The sequence below is a fragment of the Citrus sinensis genome, chromosome 2, assembly GCF_022201045.2.
Source record: "Citrus sinensis cultivar Valencia sweet orange chromosome 2, DVS_A1.0, whole genome shotgun sequence".
In the NCBI taxonomy this organism is placed as follows: Eukaryota; Viridiplantae; Streptophyta; class Magnoliopsida; order Sapindales; family Rutaceae; genus Citrus; species Citrus sinensis.
In genome coordinates, this window is record NC_068557.1 from 19511855 (window position 1) to 19535877 (window position 24023).

A 24023-nucleotide genomic window follows, 5' to 3' on the forward strand; every position below is an offset into this window, starting at 1 on the left:
CATTAAAGGAATTGGATTATCCTTAGCCATGGGATCAATGTCTACACTATCAGAACATGCATCCTTGTAATGACCAAATTTGCCACAACCAAAACAAATCATTGGCAAATTTTCGTATTCCACTTTTTGGATTTTACCTTCGAGATTAAATTGTGATACTAGAGGCTTCTGAAGATCCAATTCAACCACAAGACGTGCAAATTTGCCCCTCTGCGCCGCAACTGTATTAGAATCAATTTTAATGACTGGACCAATGATTTGCCCTAGCCGTTAGATGATATTTTTATGATAAAAGTGGATGTTCATCTCAGAAAGACGGATCCAAGCCACAATACGGTTGATTTTATTATTGACCACATCAAAATTCGAAGTCCATTTATGCACCGATAAATAATGACCTAGCACCGTCCAAGGGCATACTCCACATCCCTTGCGTTGCTAAAACGTATCAGGAAGTAATCGTTAGCCAAATCAATGAAATCAAACCCTGAGGTAAAACTCCAGATTTTGTTCAAACGGGAACTGAGCGTTCGGTACCCCAAATTGTGCCTTAATATTTTGACCACCATTGAATTTTCCCAAGGTTCCGCTAAACGATCATGAACTTTGCTGGAGAAGGCTATATACGGCATTGTTTCTTCTTCCCTGAACGTCACATCTTCATCCTCCAACTCCTAGTCATCCTTTTGACCAAAACTCACATTACCCGCCTGTTGGTGTATATCCATTAGCATATCACGGAAAGACAGAGGAGAAGGATTATCTCCAACCACCCCTTGAGCCCTAAACTTTGCCTTCTTTGTGGAAAGGTCCCCTACCCAGCAATGGTTGAGAGTAGAGCTGGCAAAATTTGACACGACCCGATTACCCGACATGAACACGACATAAATAAATGGGTATGGGTCGCCAAATTTAACACGATTATTAAATGGGTCGGGACCGGGTCAACACGATTTTTTTTCGTGTCGGGTTTGGGTTAAAATTCTTGATCCATTTACCGATCAATGACCCGATTATATTTTCTATTTTAAAATAATTTACATATTCTTATCATTAAAACTCAAATATTAGAGATGATTTTCTTTTTTTTATTCTTTAAAAGGGTGAATATAAACAACAGTGTTTTATTTATAAAATTTTAAATACATTTAGAGCTTCAATAGTGTAAATGTGTAAAAATTGATAGACATGTATATTTTATAATATTGATATATAATATTATATATATATAATTAAAACCTCAATAGTGTAAATGTGTAATATATTGGTATATATGTATATTTTATAATATCGATAAATTATGTATGTATGTATGTACATACGTATGTATGTACATACGTATGTATGATAGTATGTAAATTGATGTAACTTTTATTCAATATATAGATATCAAACGGGTTATTGGATAACCCGATTATTTTTTCATGTCGGGTTTGGGTCTTAATATTTTGACACAATTATTAAATGGGTCGGGTTTGAGTCGACCTAAATTTGACACGATACGAAACTGACACGACACGAACACGATTCGATGACCCGTTTTGCCAGCTCTAGTTGAGAGGTCTTGTAAGAGCGCATTACCACTTTTATTATACGTTTCTTTAATACAATGTTAAAAATAGTGATCCCGATGTTTTATATATAAAGAAAAAATATATTAAACTATAAAAAGCTTGGACAACAAACTGAACCCATAGTATAAATAGCCCAATGAACTCGAAATCTAGTCAGCCAAAATCAATCCAAAGAAAACTTAAATTCCGCAACTGTCCAAAAGAGTTAAAAAATACAAAATCAGAGGAAACATGAGTTTCCTTGCGGGAAGATTAGCAGGAAAAGAGGGAGCATATTTTTTCCAAGAATCCAAACAAGCCGTTAACCGCCTTGTAGAAAAAACACCCACCAAAACAAATGCCAACGTCCAATTACAAGCTTTAACATCACCGGTGGCCAAGCATGAAGCCCCAGCTGACGTGCTTCCCGAGGTGTTGAGACACTCTCTGCCGTCCAACATCTTCGGACGACCCTCCGATCCGTCGTCTCTTTCCAGGTCATCCAAGTGGGCCCTACACGGTGACCCAAATAAATGGTCCAGTGTGTCACCTGATGCCTTGAACCCTCTCAGGGCTTATGTGTCCTTGCCTCAGGTCACCTTTGGCCCCAAAAGGTTTGATTTTGGATGGTGTGATGTAATGTTAAAGTTTGGTTCTTTTTTCAGTTTTGTTGTTGGGGTGATGCAATTTTTGAGTGTTGACGGTGGTTTTGGTGAATTTGTAGGTGGGAATTGCCGAACCAAGAGCACTCAGTTTTGGCTTCAACGGCTAATGAATTGAGGAAGGATAAGTATACGGGTGTTAATCCTGAGAAGCTAAAGGCTGCTGCTGAAGGACTTCAACATGGTAGGTTCCTAATTCTCTCTCTTGCTCAGCTTAATTTGCTGTCACTCCCCGTTTGGTATTTTTGTTGTTGTTTCCAAAATTCTAATGTACATGATTTTGAAGCAACTAGATGGGCTTGATTCTGTGGTTTGGTTTGTGTTTAAATTGGAATTTTTTTTTTTTTTGGCTTGTTTCAGATCATAACAAAAAGAAACATTGGTTTTTTAAAGAATATTAATGAATGTCAATGTTTTGTCTCTGAAAACTTGTGATAAACTAAGAATCATATGACCTAGTTGAAAACCAAGTTTGCTTACTTATGCAATAGACTTGCATTTATTAGCTATCAATAGTGGTTTTGCATGACTGTTCTGTTTGCAACTATGTTTAAGCTCATTCTAATGGACTTTGTTAATGGTTTTTCTGTAGTTGGGAAGGCATTTGCAGTCGCGACTGTGATAGTATTTGGTGGGGCTAGTCTGATCTTTGGGTTCACAGCATCCAAGCTGGAGATACAGAACGTAAGTATAGTTCCTTTGTGCCTTGATAATATTCTTCAAAATCATGAAAGTTTTGCTCAAACTTGCCAGAAGTAATCTTTTTCTCTCTCTTTTTTGTTAGACTGATGAAATCCGTACTAAAGGAAAAGACTTGGTTCAGCCGAAGTTCCAGATGATTAAGGAGCAACTGACTCCCATAAAAACTTGGGTATGTAAGATGAAATTTGTGAACACAATTGCTCTACTTCTTCCCTAGAGTGTTATTATGCTTGTCCTGATCCGGAGCTTCTAATCTCAGGCAGAAAACACTCAAAAGAAATGGCATTTGGAAAGTGATGAAGATATTAAGGAGAAGCCTATGGTCAAGGAACTTTCAAGAATTTTGGGTGCGAAAACATCTACTTGATATTCATGTAATTCTTTTGTCCTCGTGTACTCAGAATAGTGTTCAAGAAACTGTACTGCAGCTATATCTGCAAATCTGGTAAGGTAGGGGGTATATTGTTTTTGAATAATATGAATGTATATTGTTGTATAAATAATTAAGACTGAAATTCTACATGTTAATTTTGAACCTAGACTATTGTGTATGTGTTGTGTAGCAATATGAAACTCGTTGCATTTTGCTTTTCAAATGAGGATCTGCAGAGTATAAAACAAATTCAAACTTCTAATCTCCCAATTATTCATCCTTCAGGGTGAAAGACTGAAGAGTTTACGCGAACTCAATCATCATTTGCAACCTAATATTGGTCAGTGAAAACAGAATCTTTAAAATGTTAACATAGCGTGCTTTCATCTCATCCCCTAAAATTGTGGAAGAAATTGTGGAAGAGAAATCGAATTCCAAAATGTTGTGAATTATTTTTATTAAATAAAAATTATTACAAAATTATCTGTACATTGAAAAAGAATGACTGTATAGCTATTTGCATACTCGTGATAATTAATTTGTGAACAACTGAAAGAGCTTCAGACAGCACAAAAATCTTTGATGAATTTCCAGATTTGAGCTAGCTGACAAACCAGACACAGAAGATCCAGTTCACAATTAAAGTTGTAACTCGTTAATCCTCTTTGAATGACTTCTTTCATAGCTTGTAATCTAAACCTGATCCGTATTTCCAAGCCTCAAGGTATCGGTTCCACTCGTACTTCATTCTCGGAGGAAATGCGTTCAACAAAGATCTTGCGAGAGATGCAACCAAGAACTAAGTTTAGTGAAGAAATGATGAAAATGAAAAAGAATTAACAAAACACATTCCTACTTGTAATGTTGGTTAAGAACAGAAACATTATAAGTATGTCGGCATACTACTGCATAATCATATTGTTACCTTATCACAGGGTCAGCAAAGGTTGAGAGAAGAGTATAATAACCCAGCATGAAAAAATGTCCCGACCAGTCCACAAGCACAGGGATACCAACCTGAAGATGGAAAAGATACATCGACCATGAGTATCAGTATCTTTGTCGTCAGTTAAATTGAAGATATAAGTGGAAATGTGGAATTCAAATGATTTATTAGTCATAGCAACTTATGTTTTCAAGTTAACATGCAAACATCGACAAACAAATCATAAAGAAAATAAATCATCATCATCTTGTGCTATTTGAGCTAAATGGTATGCTAACAAAGACAGTCTAAGTACGGAGGTTTCGGACTCATTAATTACCTGCTTGAATATTGATGGAATAATTTGAGGTTTATTTAGCATTACCAGACCTAGTGTCTTGGCAAGAGGCCCAAACTTTATGACATCCTGAGACAATAAAGAAATTCAGCAGAAAATCAGCATTTTGATTTTTATTTAGATTGAGTTGGTTACAGAAAATTAGTTTCTCGCTTGAATTCATTCAATAAATTGATATTAAAATATCCAGTGGAAAGAAATACTTAAAGGACCTGAAGAAATGGTCTCAGCACCGGATCACTCAGCTTCTGCAGAAAAGGAACAGAAATTCATCAGCCAAAGACAAGGAAAAAGGACTTGAAGCACATGTAGCAGAACTCAGATGGTATTGGCTTCAACCATTAGAAACATAAGCTACCTGCATACATTGAAAATTGACATAAAGAAGCTCATTGATAAAATCTGGTGAAACATCAGACTGTTGCTTTGCTGACATTGCACGTTGAAATAGCCATGAAGCACTTAAGTTAGGCTGCATGACATGAATTTTGCTTCAGGTTTTGTTCAAAGAACCTTTTTTACTGTATAGCCTGAAAGAAGAGTCACGAACCATGTATGGATTCAGCAGGGACAAGCTGTATGAGTCAACAAAATCTCCTCTGACTGCCTCATATACACCTGTCCTCAAGCAGAAGAAGAAGTGCACAAGTAATTAATAACTGTAATTTTTTTTTAATGCTTGTATTTAGGCAGCATGCAAAACTGGGTCATTCATTTTTCAAAAAATGTATGATAAATAATTCTATCCCATTGAATTCATTACAGATACAAGTAAAAGGTTGTGAAAATAAATAATGATAGATCTTAGAAACATGCATGATTTCTCTGTGATAACATTTGACTTCAGGCGCTGCAAAAGAACTCATTGACATTCTAAATTTGTACGGTGCTAACTCTACAGAAATTGGAGATAAAAATTGTACCTGTTGATAATCTCCCAAGATGCCTAGTCAAGCTCCCAAAACCACCAAAAGAAACAGGTGATTGTATGCCACTAGCATCACCAAACTGCAGGGGGGAAAAAATGTAAAAAGTTGCATTTTATTTCTCAAATGCAGTAATCAATTGTATGCTTTAGAAGTGTATAATATAAACCACCTGTAGAATACGATTAAATGCAGCTGGCAGTGGGCTGTCAAGTTGATTTTCCCCATTTAGAAATTGAAGATGTTAGAGTTGGAGAACACAATTTCCCAACATATAAGCAATATAAGAGTAATTTTTGCATTGAGTAAAGGAAATAATAAAAATAAGAAGTGGCAATCTCTGTATTTGATTAAACATCTGGTATGAAAACTTTTGCATTTAGTTAATAAGAAATTAATAAAGAAATTCCCAAGTTACATAAAAAAGACCGAATATATTAATGTACATATTATGAGGTTTAAAAGTTTAATTATCGACACCTGTCTCGATATGTAGGAAAAATTCCATATATAACTCTCTGAATCTCCAGATTGTCAAGGGTGACTCCCTACAAAGTTAAATAAGCACGTCAACATCTATGCTAATAGTGAGGGCATCATAAAATGAGGGGAAATAAAAAAAGAAAGAAAAGAGATATAAATAACACACTGTTGAATCTGCAAGTATAGTTGTGCAATCTTGAAGGATGGAAAAACAAACAGAGAAGTACATTTCTCAGGAGAATTAATTAAAAAAAGGCAAATTGATGAAAAGCAGTGGCTATGTCTTACATGACAGCAGATGCAAAACAAGAAAATTATTGGGTAAAGTGGAAGTCTGATTTGTAAAAAACATGAACCTGATATTCTGGCATCAGATCCCAATAACGTTCTAATAATTCTTCCAGTTTTGGAGACCCTGCTTGAGGATCAATGTAAGTGAACATGTAAGTAGTACGATCCAAGGGACCGGAGCCAGCTGGAAATGCCTGTTAAACATTTTTAAGACCCTTGATTTTCAGAATAAAAAGTCATTAATTGATATGAAGGGTACACAAAAATGTAAAATACCTCCCAAAATAATTGTACTTCTGAGTCTCCAACTTTCTTTACGGATGAACTACTATATATGACATCACTAGTAGAGTTATCCTTAAAACCACGAGCACAAGATCCAACAACCAGGCAAACGCCATCCGGCTTCCTACCACTTCTTATCTGTACAAATTTTAGTACACTGAGAGTTGGTTTCTGCCTAATTGTGAGCATAACTAGATGTATGTATATATGAAAATAAATGAAACTTGTCTTTTAATATCTAAGTAGAGAGTTTATTCTGCTACTCTCAACCTAATTCATTGCTAACCATGAAAATGTTCAAGAGGATAGACCTACACCAGTATGTACTCTTGGGGGAAGGACTAATTGTATATTTACCTGAGAGGATTAGCTATTTATTTGCCAAAAAAAAAAAAAAAACGTAGGCATGCATTGACATGTCAGTATAAGAAATTAGATGATCTACTATTTGCAAATGGCCCCTGGGTTAGCAGATTGATGGAGGGCGATTAATTGTAATAGATCAGTTATGTAAAAGGAACTTGACCTGTTTCACCACAGGGGAAAAGTTCCCCATTGCATCAATTATAAGATGAGATGACAGGATCTTTCCCTCAGCAAGTAGCAAAACCTATGATGAAAGATGAGGTTATGTTGAGGTCTTAAAAATGTCAATTAACAGACAATATAGTACTTTTCAAGTGTCAGTAAACTCACTGCCGCATTTTCATATGTGCAAATACTGGACACGCTGTACCCCTCAAAGATGACTCCACCGAGGGAAATAAAACGCTTCTTCACAATTTCTATAAGCTTCGCAGGTCTGATATGCAAGTCAAATTAATGTCATTAGTAGCAGAACGAGGCCAATTTCACAAGGCAAAGGACAAAGATAACAAAATATTTGACAAGAGTGAATGGTTTGTTTTCCGTAGCTATTAAGAGTATAAAAAACAATAAACCATCACTCTTGTTTTCACACTATATTCATAGTTGAACAAATATGTGTGCACAAAAATATGAGGTCGACAATAACTCACGAAACTCCAAGATTGAGAATGTCTTCAACCCAGATTTCACCCTTCCCCTCAAATCCACATCTATTCTGCACAGTTTTAAAAAAACCAAGAGAGAAGATAAAAATCAATAGCAATAGAACCAAAGTAGCACAATACAGAGCATTTTCATATTACTTGCCATAGCTACACAACAAAATCCGAGCAGGAGAAAACCATTTCTAGAAGCATGATGTATGGAGACCAATTGACAGCCTAAGACAAAATTTGAAACTCATAGATGGCTCTATGCCCCAATATGAAATTACAGAACTTACAAACTCCAATCAGTAATGATTTAAGAGCTTACAGGATTAAATTTTGTAGCTGTAGCTTCATCAATGTCATCTTCTACTAGAATTCCTGATTCTACAAGTTCCAAGAGCTCTTTCCTTGAGATATTCCATTCTTGTTCCCTCTATTCATTGGTTAAGAAAACAGAAGTGACATCTGTTAGAACACCTGATATTTTAAAGAAAGTTTTTTCACTTCAAATACTGTGTCTTGATTCTATAATCAACTTCAGAATCCAGTATACCCCTTTCAGTGTATTTCTTTCAACAATGGCAACTCGAAGACCCTTAAAACTCAATGCTGTTGCTATGAAGATTCCCAAAGTACCTCCACAAACTATAACATCAAATGTACCTACTGCTTTGTCAGACAAATCAGACTGGCTAAACAAACCAGCATTACTTGAAACAACCTGCTGGATTTCTTGCTGAACTGCAAATGAGAAGTAAAGATCACCCAACAGCCAAAAATCGTGCTGTATGTTGTATGAGCAGATCAGATTACATCAAACAATGAACCAACACTTACCTGTTTGAGTAGAACAAATGTTAGACCAAATCTGATCCAGCCTCTTTAAGGCGTCGTATGAGTACGCTCCACCGGCACCACCAACTTCCCCACTAACTGAAATGCTCTCCATTATCCTCTAGATAATTGAAATAAGAAAATTTTAATTGAATTAGCATATAACAAAACGATTAGGCATACTTTATTTGACATCTTTCGAGTCAAACATTTTCATACTTATTGCTGCACTAACTGTGGCAGCTTATATAAAGATGATGCTCAGCTTAGAACAACACACGCTCATAAAAAAGTAGAAATGCTAATACAGTGTATTAACTAAAGCCTAATACCTTCCACGCAATTTAAACATGGACCAATGTACACAACTTTACTAACTACACATTTCTAAGAAAATCATTAAAAATTGAATTAAAATGAAACTTCTAAAGAACCATGAAACGTTACCCGGGTTCTAGAGGGAACTGCTGCTTGTGGTTGCAAGCATATACACCTTCGAGATACCTTAGTTTTTGCATGAACCTGTGATGGAAAATGAGAGACCCCATTAAAGTGTCTTAGCTGCAGAAACACCATGAATTATAACAAAAGCAAATTCTAAAGTCTCCCAACTGGTTGCAACTCCCTTTTTTTTGCCCGTTTTACATTTTTATTATCCGAACTTACTCTCAACTAGAAACTACTTGTTAGTTGTGTGTATAAAAACCTGACACGTGAAGACCAAAGCTCTCCCTTTTGTCTTCTTTCCACTGAAAGACGCGGTAACTGGTAAGCAAGAGCCTGCGGGTGAAATGTAACAGGTCACCGGTTCGTGACCCAACAAAAATCTTTGTCGATAATCAATTAAAACCTTAGCTGAAGGGTTTAAGAAGGATAATCTTCTCGGTTGCCCTTTCTTCTTTTTCCCTAGACAACAGATTTTCATATATTCAAGAACAGGTAAATACCCACAGGTTTTTGTTTCCTCTTTTATCTCCTGATTACCGCTAACCATGTTATGATTTTTCTTCTTTCCTTCTGTTTGCTTCCTGGGAAAAGAGGGGGAAAATGAAAGTGAGCTGAAATGAGAATTTTGAGACTTTAACTTCCAGAAATTTTCTATGTAATTTTTTTTCCCTTTTTCTTTGGGTTGTCAAATAATGAGATCCATTACCCTTAGCTTAATAGTTCTTCACCTTTACTGTATCTTCTTGGGTATCAAACAGAGGTTGCTTGAAAATTCTCTACCCTGGATATTTTATTTTCTTCTAGATATTCTCTCTTCATAGTGATTTACTGTTTATTGCTTGAAATGCTGTGATGTATTCCAAGACAGTCAAGTGTGGTTTCAACTATTCTGATTGAACTTGATAAGTGGAAAATTTTATTTTGCATTGAATGCTTTGTGATATGGTTAGAGCTCCTCCACTTAACAAGGCCATGAATCAAATGAAATATTTCCTAGGCTTTGTCTGGTACATAGGAAGTTGTTTGATAAGAATGTTTGTGTTTGGGATCCAATTTGATCTGGAACTTCACACCAATCTTTGCCAATATGTAATGCAAAATTTGGCAGCAAAGAACAATGTTATTGATATCACATTCACTTTGGCTGAGAGATGTATTTGAAAGAATTTCAACATGTTTACTTAATATTGCCACTACTATCTTGTCCTCTATTGACATAGTGAAGTTTGTGTGATAATTTACTTAATACTATCTTGGATGTCGGCATTTAAAGGGGTTCTCAGAGATTTGATTTATCAAGCAGCTACGGTCTTGGTCAATTGGATCTATTAGTTGATGCATATGGTTGATTTAGAGGTTATGAGCTTCTGAAAGATTTGACACAACTATTGCCATTTCGTGCAGGTTACCAACATTGGCTTAGAGACTATTATCCTATAGGTATGGCAGGTGCGATTTCTGCGCCAACATTGGGCTTCTTCTCTGTCAAGAAAACCAGCAGAGACTCCAGAAAATTAAATAACGGAAATTTGCCATGTCACGGTATAAGGGCAATGCGGGTGGAAAAGCCTCTTGAGGAATTATACAATGTGAGGGTGGAGAGACAAGTGTCACCCGAGCGACTGAAGGAGCTTGATGTTTCAAGATGGTCAATGTGGAAGACTGGCAAGTGCAAGCTGCCATGGGACTGGCAGGTAGACCAACTAGTTTACATTGAGGAAGGAGAGGTGAGGGTTGTGCCTGAAGGGAGCCAGCGCTATATGAGATTTCTGGCTGGAGACCTTGTTCGTTATCCCAAGTGGTTTGAAGCTGACCTCTTCTTCAATGGTCCATATCAAGAACGTTACAGTTTCCGTGCATATGGGGATGATTAACAGCCCTTCAGCACAGCATGGAATGTTATCTCTATCTTGCCTGATCTTTAAACCTTTTTAAACTTTAGAATGTAGAATGAATTTGAGACATGAATCTATATTTGGGCAATATTTAGTTGTGTTGTTCTAGCAATAGTAATGCATTCCGTATACAGACCGTTTCACAATATTTAGCAAATGTATCAAATGGTTTTCATCACAACACAAAAGCATGCTGCCATGCAAGTGATAATGATAGGATGCAGGTTGTGTAACGACTACAATTACAGTCCACAGAGAATCTCACTCCCACAGCTCCCCTTGGGGCTCAGGCACAACTTCTGCTCATTCCAGAATTCCACTTACCATTGTAGTCCTCCAAATCAGATGTGTTTAGGAACGAGGTTGCCATGTTACAGCATCTGTAACACACACACCCAAAGCAAATTGCACACGTGTCCTGACTTACAGAGAAAAAGCAATGCAAATGCAAGGTTGGGGGTTGGCTGAAGCTTACAGATGCTGTAACTTAGCCAGCTCGGTTTAGGAATCCACATCCACATTGTATATTCAGTACCAACACCTTGGAAAACCAACTACATCATCCCTAGACTCAACCTAACATCATAATCAGACATCACAATTCATAGTTTCATATCAGCAACCATTGGACAATGGTATACAAACAAATTACCGCCGAGGTGCTATATACACTTGGCTTAAAATTCAACAGCGAGCAAAGATGCACTAGATTAGAAAGTAAACGCAACTTAGACTAAAAGGAACATCTTTGCATTACATAAAATAAATAATTATCAGGTAAGAAATCCAAAGACCTGTATAAACCAAATCCCTTATCCTTATGATACACAAACACCTCCATGACAGGAGAGGAAGAGGGATAACAAACAATTAAGGAATAAGCCGAGAACCCAACGAAAGGAGACACCTCAATATCCACATAAAATCTTCACTTTAATCATTTAGCTGGTAGATTTGCATAGTAGGACCCAAGGGAAGTGAGACCAAACAATTCCTGTATGGCACCATTTGGGTTACTCCCTTTAACATTCCACCTTGGCTACTTAGAATAAGCTCTTCTCAATGTGCATGCAGCTCTCAACTAATGGCAGTAGCCCGTGGGCTGGTGCTAGGGGCAACAGCAACAGAGTAGATGAACTTTGAGACGAGCACAGCCTCATTACTTACAGCTCTGGAGGCAGCCAAATCTTCCAAGCGTTTCCAGGTTGATTCTCGCTTCTCCTGTGTCTCCTTCTCCTTCATTTCGTCCTCTTGGAATCTGGCCAAGCACTCATCAAATAGAGCTTGATCGGCATCCGAAAAAATCTTCCTGACATTCAGTGTCAGACTTTGAACAGCTTGATTCCAGTGACCCCTTGTGTTTCTCTCCAAAGCTGGGAAGATTATGGGCAGTATCACTTTCCGGTTTAAGTTGATCAGATTCCTTATGTGATCATTGTTCCACAAAAACAATGCACGTTCAGCAACCTGGAAATGGGACATGTTAGATCATTATCCCTCTCAGTGATATAGGATTTAACCTCAAATTATACTGCTTCATGTGGATCAATGAGATAGTTGACCAAAAATGAGTCCACATCACATCAATAAGAAGTCCAAAATCTGGCATGTGTGCCATAAACATGCACTTTGGCATCTTTGACCACTTATGAATGATTGTAATACAACAATACACTCTTTTGTCAATATAAATCTATTTCATACCTTGTTTCATAGGGAACCTCAAAGTGGCTCTACTTGACAGTTTCTTTGTAGGAAAAGGAAGCCATATCAATAGAATATATTTTTTGGGCAAGTAATATACAATAAAAGTTCAGCAAGTGTGATTGCTGAGTATTAAATTTTTGGCAAAGGTAAGGTTGTTGATGCATGAGGAAATGTAAAAGGTCTAAATTGAACACCCATAAAAATGGGTTAAATATTTACAAAGAACCACAATCTTAGGGTTAAATAGTGAGGGGACATTGTGCTTGGGTGTCTAAAAATATAACAGTAGAAACTTGAAACACATATGATGACACCAACATCCAGCAAAAATCTCATAAATACACAAATAAAGCCTATTTTCCAATGAAAAACATTTGAGTCCTCACAAGTTCCTGAAAAAAATTTCCCATGATTATCTCAAACACTTCAAAGATGGAACTTGAAATAACATCGATTTAAGTGAAAACTGATCATTTCACAATAAAATTAGTTTAGTAAGACATCAGATATGAATAATTAGTAAACTTTCAAATTGTAAAATAACCAAAGATTTTGTAATACACTTGCAACATAATTAATCAATAAAGAAGACATTACATACCTGAAAATGAGAGCTGTTGAGGCAGCGGCCAATTTGGCGGAAGAGAGGCACCATGCAACGTTGAAATTCTGCAGCCTGGGTAGCTTCTAGAACTTCCTCCAGCTCACCAAGGAACATAACCTCCTTGGAACTATTAGTTAGGGGCCAATACTTCAAAAGACCTCTAATGACAGTGTCAGCTAGCTTGAAATCTTTCTCCACAAACTGAGTAATGCAATATGAAAGTTGTTGGTGGTACATTGACACACACTTAGGTTTGTGAAGGGGAATCAATGCCCGAACAAGGAAAAGCTTGTGCTCTTCCTTCAAAGGCAGAGCAAATCCATTAATAATACTCCCCAAAATCTCAAGCAATTCAGCAATTCCATTGTGCTTTTCTGTCTCAAATATGAATCGATAGAAAATATTGTTGATGGCTTTTCTAATAAATGGTCGGTGCACCATGAACTTCCCATAAATCCGATGAAGAATAGTCTTCAGATACTCCCTCTCTCTTTGGTCCTCGGAATCAAACAAATCTAACAATCTCAACACAAAGGAATGGTCAATGTACCTTTTAGCAAGCTTAGCATCAGTCTCTGGTGAAGCCACAAATCTAAGCAGAATTTCATACACAACCTGAAGATGAGGCCATGCTGGCTCCATAGCTGGTTCCTCCTCTTCGGGGTCATACATATCCAAACCCTTATTATCAGAATTCGAAGACGTAAATGTTCTGAACAGATTAACAGCTACCATCTTTGTAATCTCTTGCATTGCCACCTCATTGAATTTTGAGGTCACAGATGACATGTAATCAACAAGCTCAAGCAAAGTTTGCCTCTTTATGTCCTTCTCTTTAAGATTCTTTGCAGGATCATTAAAGTCGAAAATAACACAACACATATTCAACTTCCTAATGAACAAATTCGGCTTTTCTGCACTGGGAACATCCTTAAAACTTGGCAAAGCCTCATAAACACTGGAATTCAACAGGGAACCAACCTGCGTTGCAGTGGGAGCTGATTTCTTGCCTTGATTCGATTTAGTTGTTGGGGCAAGAGTCCCATTGTTCAAACGTGAACCTGAATTCACAGACTTTGAAGAAAGCAAATTGGCTTTTGAGCTATTTATTGAATTGGGTACTTGAGTAGAGTTCAAAGACTCACCATTTGACTCATTGTTCGTTGATTTTGAGGGTTTTCGAGGTAGTTTACCTAGTATTTGTTTGATCATATCTACAAAAGCCTTTACCCTAACCCTAGTTTATCTCAAACAAAATCAAACTTTTCAACCCCGAAACCTCTCAAGATGTACACATTCCTACCAGTATTACAATATACACCTAATGCGTACATAAAAATAAATAAACAAATAAATAAAACCCTATTCCAAAGTTAATAACTTGATCAGCCTATGAAGTAATAATATACAATTCCAAAGATTTGATTTTGCGATAACAGAAACCTTGGAAGAAAGATTACGCTGAAAAAACAGATTGTATGAAGAAGAGAAAACAACTTACATTGACGACATGATTGGAAAGATCTGAGAAATTGCAAGAAAGTGAGAGGAAATGCAAGAAGAAAAACCCCAAAAAAATCTGAGCTTTAAAGGATCTTTCAATTGGTAAACCCTAACATGTTCTTTTTGAGCAATTCATTTCGAGATAAATACAGAGAGACAGAGAGAAAAAGGGATTACATAAACATATAATTAAAATAATAAAAAAGAAAACAGAAAAAAAATATCTATTGAGGTACAAAATACAGAATACAGAACACTGAAATTAAATTAAAACTAATACTCTCTCTCTCTCTCTCTCTCTCTCTCTCAAGTGTTTTACTTTTTTTTAAAAAAAAAAAAAATTAAGGAAGTGTTTTGGTTGATGAAAGTAAAAGCAAAAACAGAGGTGATTGGGAAACATGGCTTAGATGGTTTCATTCAGAGGGATCGTGACATTACGGTTATGTCCCTCGATTTTGAATGTTATATGTGTGACTGGTGATCGTGATGTAAAATGGCCCCGCTGATCATCACATAATTTGTAGGTGGATGGGTCCCATTCCCTGAACTCTGTCGATTCCGTTGACCTCGTAAACTCACTGACTTTCTCAACCTGATCCGATCTTCTGATATTTGTTTACTTTTGTTTTTTTTTTTAATTAATAATTATTTATTTTCATAATATTATCAGGAAATAAAAAGTAACATGTTTTATTATATATTTTAACAACACTCTAGTCATTTATTGAGCAACAAATTAAAAATACTACTCCGTTTAGTGGGTTTTGATACAAAATGGGATTTTTCCTACCCTTAGTATAATAATGATGCATTATTCATGAGTCCTTGATAGTTGATACTGTCTCAATTGAACTTAATCATTTAATCAATTGAATCAACTTTCGGTGCCAAAATTAATTAGAAACTTTCCATAGGGACCCTTTTCCGTGCAAGTGTGACACAAAAAACAAACAATTGACTAATCATTTACTCATTAACATCTATTAATTTATTGAACAAATTCCATGCTATCTAGAGGGCAGCTGGTAGCATGGTAAAAAGTTTCACGAAGTAAATGCAATGCCAATGAGCATGGGCTTTGAACAGAATTTTTTTTTTAAAAGTGAAAGAAGTTAAAAAAAAAAAAAGGGTTTGATTCAAAACCTAGAAATAATTAAGGGTAAGAAGCCATTAAACAGTGTCATTAAAGCTGGGCAGCTGGTAGCATGGTAAAAAGTTTCACGGAGTAAATGCAATGACAATGAGCATGGACTTTTAACAGATTTTTTTTTTTTAAAGAGTAAGAAGTTTTTTTTATAAAAAAAGTGGGTTTGATTCAAAATCTAGAAATAATTAAGGGTGAGAAACCATTAAACAGAGTCATTAAAGATGTGTTATGCAATGAAAAATATCTGAAAAAAAAAGGCAAAATTTGCTTTAACTTTCTCAGGTACTTCTTTTTGGGCACACGAGAAAAGGTTTCTATGAACAAAACGGCAAAAAGTAGAAGGAGAAGAGATGGCTGTTGGCTGATGGCTGACGGCTGACGGCAATAGTTAGTGCTTTTTTTTAATTTTTATTCCCCTTATTTGTTGGTTTTACCTTTCTCAGGCTCATGCACTTGCCCTGCCATTAGAAGTCAAGAATCTGCAGAATCCAATCCATCATGCCGTGTACGGTGGTAACTTTAATTCATTTTTCTTTTTTTTTTAACCCCCAAGTTATTATTGTATGGTGGTGAAAAGTATGTGATCCGAGGTGCACACGTGCAAACAGCCTCAGAAATTAAAGCTGCACACGTGCTTGTCCACCTATTCCTAAAAAGCCGCACACGTGAGACTTGGGAAAGAGCGTGAATGTGAGTGATGCATCAAGTTCAAAAAATCACTGCTGGTAGACCAGAAAGCTGGTGATGAATTTATTAATGCATTTATCTGCTATTGCCGCTTCGAAATTTCACCAGACAAACAATATCCCTTTGGCTCTTTAATCACGCTTCAAGATTCCGATAACTTACTTCAACCCTTTAATTCTGTCTCCAAGGTTATGTTTGGAAGGTAAGATTAAATATAAGATTAGATTAATTAATTATTTTATGTTTGATAAGTTTTATTTTGGATTAGATCATAGGACTAAATTTAAATTTAGTCCTAAGATCATGGGATTAGCAATCTCAATTAAAACATGGGTTTGGTTAGGATTTACTTAAAAACAATTGTCTATTTAATTAATTATTACTTGAATATCTAATGTATATTTAATTTAATAATCGCTATGTTAAAATTAATCATGAAAATTAATAATACTAGTAATTGGTTGCTTTTTTATATAATTTGCTAACTTTTTGATAAAATAAAATATATTTAAAATATTTAATAAAATTTAAATCAAATGTTTAAATAATTTTTACTTTAATTTAACGTAATCTAATTTGTATTTGCTTATTATAATTATGATTACCCAATAACTAATTTTCTGCATATTTAATCTTAATTAATTGTCTTTTAAATTAATATTAATAATTATTTTATTATTAAATATTAAAAAATAATTCATATTTATATTTAAATGTCAAATTAAATATTATTTAATTTCATTCAAAAATAATTTAATATAGTCCAATATAATACCATACCAAATATAAGACAATATTATATAATTCAATCTTAATATATTAGTCCAATTTAATCTTGCGTGCCAAATGTAACCTAAGGAAACATGGTAATATAACATCATTGCAGTGGATTATAAGTTTCAGCTCATTTAGCAGGTAGAACAAAAACAAAAAGAGTTGAACTATTGTCACCCCTCTATAATTCTTATAAAACCTCTCTCCTATTGCAAGTACATTAAAAGACAAAATAAATCTGATTATACCATTATATTTATCTTTTCAACTCTTTACACCCATACAACTACACCAAAGTCTTTTACAATTATTGTTTCTTCACAAACAACTTTTTCTTGAAAAATTTTTAAAAACTTACTCTTAATTTAAACTTTTTTTTAATTTAAAAAATAAATAATTTGAAAAATAAATAATAGCTATTTGAGTCCACTTTAGTTTACAAATCTTTCTAAATTTTATAATAATAAGTTTTGTAAACTTATTTTTAATTTGCAAAACTTTCTAAACTTATTTTTAATTTAAAAAAAAATAATAAACTATTTGAGTCCACTTTAATTCTACTTAATTCATACAAGTATTTGATTTTTTTGAGTAAAATATGTATGATTTAATAATTCAAAAATTTATAAAAACAATGTTTGTAATTGAATTGTTTTTCTTTTTGAGTTAAAAAAACTGAAAAAATGAAAAAAGATATTTTGGAAATTAAAGTAAATTTTGATATAAAAGGAGTTTGAAAAAAAAGTTATAGGATGTTAAAAGTCCCACTCAAAAAAAAAAAAAAATGAGGACAAAACAAACCCCACACACCCAGAAACCAAAATGGAAAAAAGGAAACAGAAACGATTTTAATGTGCTAGGAATTAACCAATGTTATTGGTTTTGCCCACTTTTTTTTTTTTTTTTAATTGGGGATATACGTTTAGCCCTTAAATTATTTTCAGTGGTGTCAAAAGATGATAGTACCCAATGAGAATGAACAATTCCATAAGCTTCCACTAACACTCTTAATTTTCTCAGGAAACAAACTATGTTTACATATGGAGAAGATTTAGATAATAGTGCGACTGGTGCTGTGTGTGTAGGTTAGCACACGGCCATAGATAGGACTGATGGTTTTGATTCATGTGTTGCAATATGATATCACAAGCTTGGTTTCTGGCAGTTTTAAGTTTGAAGTGCTAAACCGGTGACTCTGTTAGAGAATATGTGCAAACCTGTTGGTTGCTCCACGCAATGCTTAATCTTGGAACCCGCCGCAAAATTCAAAGTAGAGTCATTATAACATTATTTCAAGAAATTATACCAGTATCAAGCACATCACAAAAAAATCCATAGTTTCCCTTAAGATTTTGTTTTAAAATGTTGTTATGGGCTCTCATTTCTCAAATAAGATGACAGATTTATGCACAGATTCTAATCACCGCAACGTCGCTTATCACAAAGTTCTTTCTAAACTGTAGCACACAGACAGAAACATTGAGACATGGTAAAGGCAGAAATGCCGCTGGTTTACGCAAAGCACAATATCTTGTCTGCACTGTACAACTCAACATCACCAAAGATGACAACAACAACAACAACAATGCAGGAGCTAATGTGCCAGGATACCAGTACCTCCTCATTGTGCATTGTGGTCACTTAGTCATCTCTTTCTACGTTTCGGTTCCACCTAGCAACAAAATCAAAGATGGCAATTCATGAGAGAGTGGAAGAAAACTGATTCATGATCAAAGTGTTACATGTGACTGAGTAACCAGATATATGAGCAAATCTTGAGAAAATCATCCATAAAAATGTTTAACTGACTATTCAAGGAAACAGGCAAAACTGCACCATGATAAAAAAAAGGTAACTGCTCAAAGTTTTCCGCTGATTATGTAACTATCTAATCTACAACCTAAATAATTATATAACAAAAAGAAACGAAAAAACATAAAGGAGAGAGAGTGCACTTCCAGCCAGGAGCAAGAGAAAGCCAAAATCATATTAAGAATTTGGAAAATGACGATGCAAAAATAGTAAACCGTCATGAAAACAGTAGTCATAATATGAGCAAATCTTGATTAAATAGATTACTGTTTTAGCTCCAGCGTGAAAAAGATTTAACCTTCTACTTGGAAAGCATGAGCATATGCTCTACAAGCAAGTAATAAACTAAGAGCAATAGCACAAGAAAGACGGAGAGACACTGCCCAACAATAAACCAAAAGCATCGGGAGAAACCTAGGTTCAATAGACAGTAAAAGGATGACGGTACAAAAACTCATACCCAAGCTATCCGAATCACGAGAAGGAAATCGTAACTGGTCCTTAAAATATATATATGATGGGTGGCAAAATCCAACAATGTGAGAGTGGTCCTCATATGCTAGACAATAAGATAACCACAGGTGGAAGCTAACCTACTGGTTTTTATCCTGAAGAATATAAACATACACAAAATGAAACATGTGTGCTCGCACCTTAGCTTCGACAGACGGGGAAACCGAGAATGTATTCAAAGATCTTTTGGCATCAACATCCGATGAACAATCAGAACACAAAAAGTGATCCAATTTTTTTGCCTCCTCTATGGTCATACCCATACAAGACGGATGGAACCTGCAACACAGATATTTCATCAGGACAGCAAGATTATCATCAATATTGTCATCATCATTGATACTACGATACAAATCATACAACCTCTACAGTAAAGAGAGCAACGACCACCAAAAGCAGAGACATAACTATATCATAAGAAGCAAATGATAATTATTAAAATATAATGAGCACCTCCAAACAGACTGAAAACATAAAACATAAAACATACTCCTAAAGTTGAGGACCAACCAAAAAACACAAGAATAAATGCAACTTATTTCTTATCCTATTTTCCAAATTGAGTAGTCTACAAATTTGGCCAGCCTAAATAAAACAATAATGTAACTTGCAATACAAATTACAATTGCTATTGCACTGGTCTCTAAATAGCTTCTAGTTGCATCCATGTTGTAATATGATATTTGATCTTGCCAGTCCAATAAATTAATCTCTTTCAAGTAATTACACAACTTCTTCCTATAAGTAGCCGAGGGATACACCCAAAATATGTTATTCATAAAACAATAATTATAACATACACGTGTTAAACCTAGTTTCACTTCCACACACCCAGTTCCTCACTTGTGTCAAGGTAGAGAGAACATGCTAGAAATATATAATGTATGTAAAGAAACTCCATAAGTAAGAGTTCAGCTTGTGAGAAAGAGACAAACCAACCATAAGATCATTAACAGATTACCATCTCAATTGGAGCAGAGGAGCAGAGGAAGATTACATATAATTCAAAATTGCTAAACTAAGCCTGGGATGAACAGAAAATATCAGGAAAGTTTTATCTGGATGCCAGGGACGGCAGAAGTTGATCTAATGCATAAGATCTGCAGCCTTAACACAGTTAATAAATCCTGCAAATGTGCATTCTATTAATCAATTTTTATTCCTACAAAGTAACCACATGCAAGCCAATGATTTGCTTGTATAAATTACCAAATCTGGACTAATAATAAAATTTATTAATGAAATGGTATTAGGATTATTAGACAATTAGAAATATGTAAATGCCACTTGGCACTTGCAACTAAGACAACTAGATAAACCTCAACAATGCCACTTTTCATGCAACATTCCATCTGCTCCAGTAATTACAATTAGCTTATGTCAGGTTCAGAAGTGTGTTCAACCAAACAGAAACAGAGCCTAGAGAAATGGTTTTAGCCAATTTCCACATTCCTACCCAAATTGGAAACTTTTAAATTGTAAAAGCGTTTCTTTTTGCGAAACATTCATAAAAATCAGCAAATCAATAGCAGGTCGAGATTAGAAATGTATGCAAATTCAAGAAATACAGAGAGAAAGCAGTAGAATGTAAATCATAACAAGCCAAAATCATTAAAATCTCAGTAACTTCAATAATTACAAGATTACAGACTCAAATGAATCTAAACCCGCCTGAAAAACTGAATTAAAAAAAAAAATCAATTACAGCACACCATCAAAATTACAAAAGAAAAAATGTATGCAACAATATTTACCAATCCTTGCATCCCTCACACTGCACCATCAGGTCGTCTGGGTTATATGGCATCTCACATTTGCAATAACTTCAAAATCAAAACACAAAACACATAAGTACTACGAAAACCGATTACCCAAAAGCATAAAACCTCAACAAACAAACCAAAATGATAATAATAATAATAAAGTAAAATAAAATAAAAATGTGAGGGAAGGAAGCTCACACAGCCACGCGGTCCGGAGTGAAGCCTCCAGTGGCAGCTTTATATTCAAACCTACAAAAATAATCCTCGGCACCAACATTCTCAAGCTTGGTGTAGTTCTTAAAAGTGTGTACTGTACATTTCCCTTCAATAGTGTGAGCACTTTGCACATCATAGTGGTCTGATAAAAACAACTCCTTAGCTCCATGGAACTGTCTCCGCCCTCCGATTGACTCCTCAGGTCGATAGTACCACCGTACACGAACTTTCACGTTGTTCCGATGATCAGCCTCAATCTTCTCCACACGCGCCACGTACGGGGGCTTATCAGAGTCCGCTGGTCTCATTAGCACACAATCACCAGCTGCAACACACAACAAACTAATCATTAAAACAGAAAAAAAATCCAATTTTTAGGCAAACCCAAGTTGCAAAATATAAATTAAAATATCAATTTTGTAACTTCAAGCCTGGAATACGCAGAAAAAAAAGAAGAAGAGATTTTGGGTTTGTTTAATCAGAGATAAAAATGAAAAATAAAATCAGGGTATTTGAGAGAGAATGAAAATACATACGTCTGACAACTTTGTTGGTGCCTTTGATGTTGTATGAGTCAAGGTCTTTTTTCCCAGGTTTGGTTTTTGCCATGAGAAAGATTGATTTTTTTCTTTTTCTTTTTTTTTTTCTGTTTTTACTCGGCAAGAGAGTTTGAGGGAAATGTATTCAATTTATTTGTTTGATTGCAAGGCCTTCGTGGGTTTTGTGCAAAGGTTGAGCGTCAATGTTCAGTGCACAGAGAAACCCTAGACAGTGCAGACTGCAGAGAGAGAAATAGAGGAAGATGGAGAGGGAGAAAGTGGGGTTTTTGTTGAGAAGCCAGAAGAACAGTAAGTATGACACGTCAGCATCAACTATGGTCCAGTCAAAAGTTATGCATTGCCTGACCATTTTTAATGTGTGGACTCTTTTCCGTCTCCATTTTATCTCTCTGTAATTGTAGTGTAGGCAGTGTCATTGTATTTTTTCATTTGATCATTCGTAATTCAATGTTCGGATCTCAACGTTCTTTTAACAGAGACGTGTAATCAGATTTTGATTTCTTTAATAAGAAAACTAGATAAAGAACATGAAGCCGAATACTGATCAGTTGATGTCGAAATTCTCTCATTTTGGAACCCTTCTGCCACCTATCATAGGGAGTAGATGAAAATGAAACTGCAACCACTGTCCACTAAGTTGTAGAAGTTCAATGGTCGTTGTTTTAAAATTGCATATTATTTGCCAACATCGGATTAACAGTTCAAATTATTCAAGAATTATTCAAGATTCTTGAAATATCATAAATAATTGTTTGTTGATTATTATTCTCATTTGGGCCGACCTCAGACTCTAGGGGTAGGTGATCAGAAAACCAAGGTAATTAGATGACGGGTAGAATCTATCGGGAGGAATTTACAATATGTTTATTGCACTATAAAAAGAGTAATGATACAGCCACAAATTCTTGTATAAATTTATTTTGTACAAACTGACGTGTCATTAATTCATTGGTTGAATGAAAATATAAATTAATAAAAACAAATCATGTGGGCCAAGTGATATTTAATTCAACTAATCTTATCATGCCACATTAGTTTGTACAAAATAAATTTGTACAAGAGTTTGTGACTGTATCATTACTTCTATAAAAATAGCATTAGTTTTGTAATCATCAGTAGCAGGGCAATAAGAGAGAAAATATACCTCTCTCTATATATATATACACACACACTCAAAGTCAAAGTGAAGATAACATTAAAATTAAAAAAAATTAATATATTAAAATATATACCGTAGAACTTTAAATAAGGATACTTTATATAGAAATAATATCTTCATAATAATAAAAAAATTACGGTCCCAATTTAAAACTAATTATAATTAAGAATAAATTTTATATTGTAATAAGTTATATTTTTTTTGTAGATCCTATCTTAATAAATTTACCTCCATAATAATAATAATAATATTTCAAAAATATATGCCATATTACATTAAATAATTAAGATGAAACAAAATATCTTTTTAAAATTACTTGACAATAATTTATTTTTTAAAATTACAACCACTTGTGAATATATATTAATTAATCAGCATAAACACTTAATAATTGGTTAACAAAATAATTAATTTATTAACATCTAAATTTTAAATTTGACTCACTTATTAATTTATTAATACATAACATAATTTACTTTTATATATCACTTGCATTAAGAATAATTAAACAAAAAATAATAATTTTTATATTATACCTCTATTGGGTTATAACCTCTTTATAAAAATAAATTTCATCAAGCCCAATAATATAACTATATAAAAATTTTACTCATATATATTATAGATTTTTCAATTTAAAATTTTAAAATATGAAAAAACCTAAAAAAATCTTTAAAACCCTTTAATTTTAAAGTGTTACTTTCATAATATTTTAAAATCATGCGATTTTAAAACTTTTCTATACTTTTCTGCCAAAAAACTACTAATATATATATATATATATATATATATTCTTCACGAAAGAATAATGGCAGCCTGCGAGCA

General features: G+C 34.5%; 5 protein-coding genes across 12 annotated transcripts; 2 read left to right on the forward strand and 3 right to left on the reverse strand.

Moving 5' to 3' along the window:
- The first annotated feature begins 1711 nt into the window (after positions 1-1711).
- LOC102621740 (uncharacterized) lies at positions 1712-3468 on the forward strand. Its single transcript, XM_006469577.4, has 5 exons — positions 1712-2167; positions 2278-2399; positions 2808-2899; positions 3000-3086; positions 3177-3468. Exons 1-5 carry the CDS (start codon positions 1806-1808, stop codon positions 3282-3284), a joined length of 771 nt encoding a protein of 256 aa, XP_006469640.1. The 5' UTR covers positions 1712-1805; the 3' UTR covers positions 3285-3468.
- A 254-nt stretch (positions 3469-3722) lies between these two features.
- On the reverse strand, positions 3723-9086 carry LOC102620780 (uncharacterized). 7 transcript variants are annotated; one of them, XM_006469573.4, is made up of 18 exons: positions 8859-9082; positions 8415-8532; positions 8131-8318; positions 7903-8010; positions 7578-7642; positions 7255-7360; positions 7085-7168; positions 6550-6696; positions 6339-6467; positions 5980-6047; positions 5672-5705; positions 5497-5581; positions 5124-5191; positions 4932-5045; positions 4786-4821; positions 4556-4642; positions 4216-4307; positions 3723-4066 (listed from the first exon to the last, which is right to left on the reverse strand). In XM_006469573.4, exons 1-18 carry the CDS (start codon positions 8985-8987, stop codon positions 3970-3972), a joined length of 1755 nt encoding a protein of 584 aa, XP_006469636.1. In that variant the 5' UTR covers positions 8988-9082; the 3' UTR covers positions 3723-3969. The 7 variants fall into 7 exon arrangements, 4 of the variants coding, with proteins under 4 accessions (XP_006469636.1, XP_006469637.1, XP_006469638.1 ...); XM_006469574.3 differs by lacking the exon at positions 4932-5045; XM_006469575.3 differs by lacking the exons at positions 3723-4066; positions 4216-4307 and having other exon boundaries at positions 4940-5045; positions 8859-9085.
- A 109-nt stretch (positions 9087-9195) lies between these two features.
- Positions 9196-10901, forward strand: LOC102620324 (uncharacterized). 2 transcript variants are annotated; one of them, XM_006469571.4, is made up of 2 exons: positions 9196-9350; positions 10263-10901. In XM_006469571.4, exon 2 carries the CDS (start codon positions 10301-10303, stop codon positions 10730-10732), a length of 432 nt encoding a protein of 143 aa, XP_006469634.1. In that variant the 5' UTR covers positions 9196-9350; positions 10263-10300; the 3' UTR covers positions 10733-10901. The 2 variants fall into 2 exon arrangements, with proteins under 2 accessions (XP_006469634.1, XP_006469635.1); XM_006469572.4 differs by lacking the exon at positions 9196-9350 and adding an exon at positions 9362-9513.
- Positions 10902-11348: 447 nt separating this feature from the next.
- LOC102620041 (serine/threonine protein phosphatase 2A 59 kDa regulatory subunit B' gamma isoform) lies at positions 11349-15001 on the reverse strand. The gene is made up of 2 exons (XM_006469570.3): positions 13062-15001; positions 11349-12220 (listed from the first exon to the last, which is right to left on the reverse strand). Exons 1-2 carry the CDS (start codon positions 14274-14276, stop codon positions 11831-11833), a joined length of 1605 nt encoding a protein of 534 aa, XP_006469633.1. The 5' UTR covers positions 14277-15001; the 3' UTR covers positions 11349-11830.
- A 3438-nt stretch (positions 15002-18439) lies between these two features.
- Positions 18440-22286, reverse strand: LOC102619768 (chromatin remodeling protein EBS). Its single transcript, XM_006469569.4, has 5 exons — positions 22016-22286; positions 21462-21804; positions 21255-21323; positions 19641-19779; positions 18440-18847 (listed from the first exon to the last, which is right to left on the reverse strand). The coding sequence occupies exons 1-5, from the start codon at positions 22086-22088 to the stop codon at positions 18821-18823; spliced, it is 651 nt and encodes a 216-aa protein (XP_006469632.1). The 5' UTR covers positions 22089-22286; the 3' UTR covers positions 18440-18820.
- Positions 22287-24023: the final 1737 nt, after the last annotated feature.

What these genes read in the sequence shown, in the direction of transcription:
- LOC102620780 (XM_006469573.4), bottom strand. Translation starts at nt 8,987, where the DNA reads ATGGTGTTTCTGCAGCTAAGACACTTTAATGGGGTCTCTCATTTTCCA. An exon ending in AAGTACAATTATTTTGGGAG is followed by an intron (nt 6,468 to 6,549) that starts GTATTTTACATT and finishes AATGTTTAACAG; the next exon opens with GCATTTCCAGCTGGCTCCGG. An exon ending in TCAATTTTCAATGTATGCAG is followed by an intron (nt 4,822 to 4,931) that starts GTAGCTTATGTT and finishes CCTTTTCTGCAG; the next exon opens with AAGCTGAGTGATCCGGTGCT.
- LOC102620041 (XM_006469570.3), bottom strand. Translation starts at nt 14,276, where the DNA reads ATGATCAAACAAATACTAGGTAAACTACCTCGAAAACCCTCAAAATCA. An exon ending in TCAACAGCTCTCATTTTCAG is followed by an intron (nt 12,221 to 13,061) that starts GTATGTAATGTC and finishes TCCCATTTCCAG; the next exon opens with GTTGCTGAACGTGCATTGTT.
- LOC102619768 (XM_006469569.4), bottom strand. Translation starts at nt 22,088, where the DNA reads ATGGCAAAAACCAAACCTGGGAAAAAAGACCTTGACTCATACAACATC. An exon ending in CACCAACAAAGTTGTCAGAC is followed by an intron (nt 21,805 to 22,015) that starts GTATGTATTTTC and finishes TGTGTGTTGCAG; the next exon opens with CTGGTGATTGTGTGCTAATG. An exon ending in ACTCCGGACCGCGTGGCTGT is followed by an intron (nt 21,324 to 21,461) that starts GTGAGCTTCCTT and finishes TTGATTTTGAAG; the next exon opens with TTATTGCAAATGTGAGATGC.
- LOC102620324 (XM_006469571.4), top strand. Translation starts at nt 10,301, where the DNA reads ATGGCAGGTGCGATTTCTGCGCCAACATTGGGCTTCTTCTCTGTCAAG.
- LOC102621740 (XM_006469577.4), top strand. Translation starts at nt 1,806, where the DNA reads ATGAGTTTCCTTGCGGGAAGATTAGCAGGAAAAGAGGGAGCATATTTT. An exon ending in TGCTGAAGGACTTCAACATG is followed by an intron (nt 2,400 to 2,807) that starts GTAGGTTCCTAA and finishes GTTTTTCTGTAG; the next exon opens with TTGGGAAGGCATTTGCAGTC. An exon ending in CCAAGCTGGAGATACAGAAC is followed by an intron (nt 2,900 to 2,999) that starts GTAAGTATAGTT and finishes CTTTTTTGTTAG; the next exon opens with ACTGATGAAATCCGTACTAA.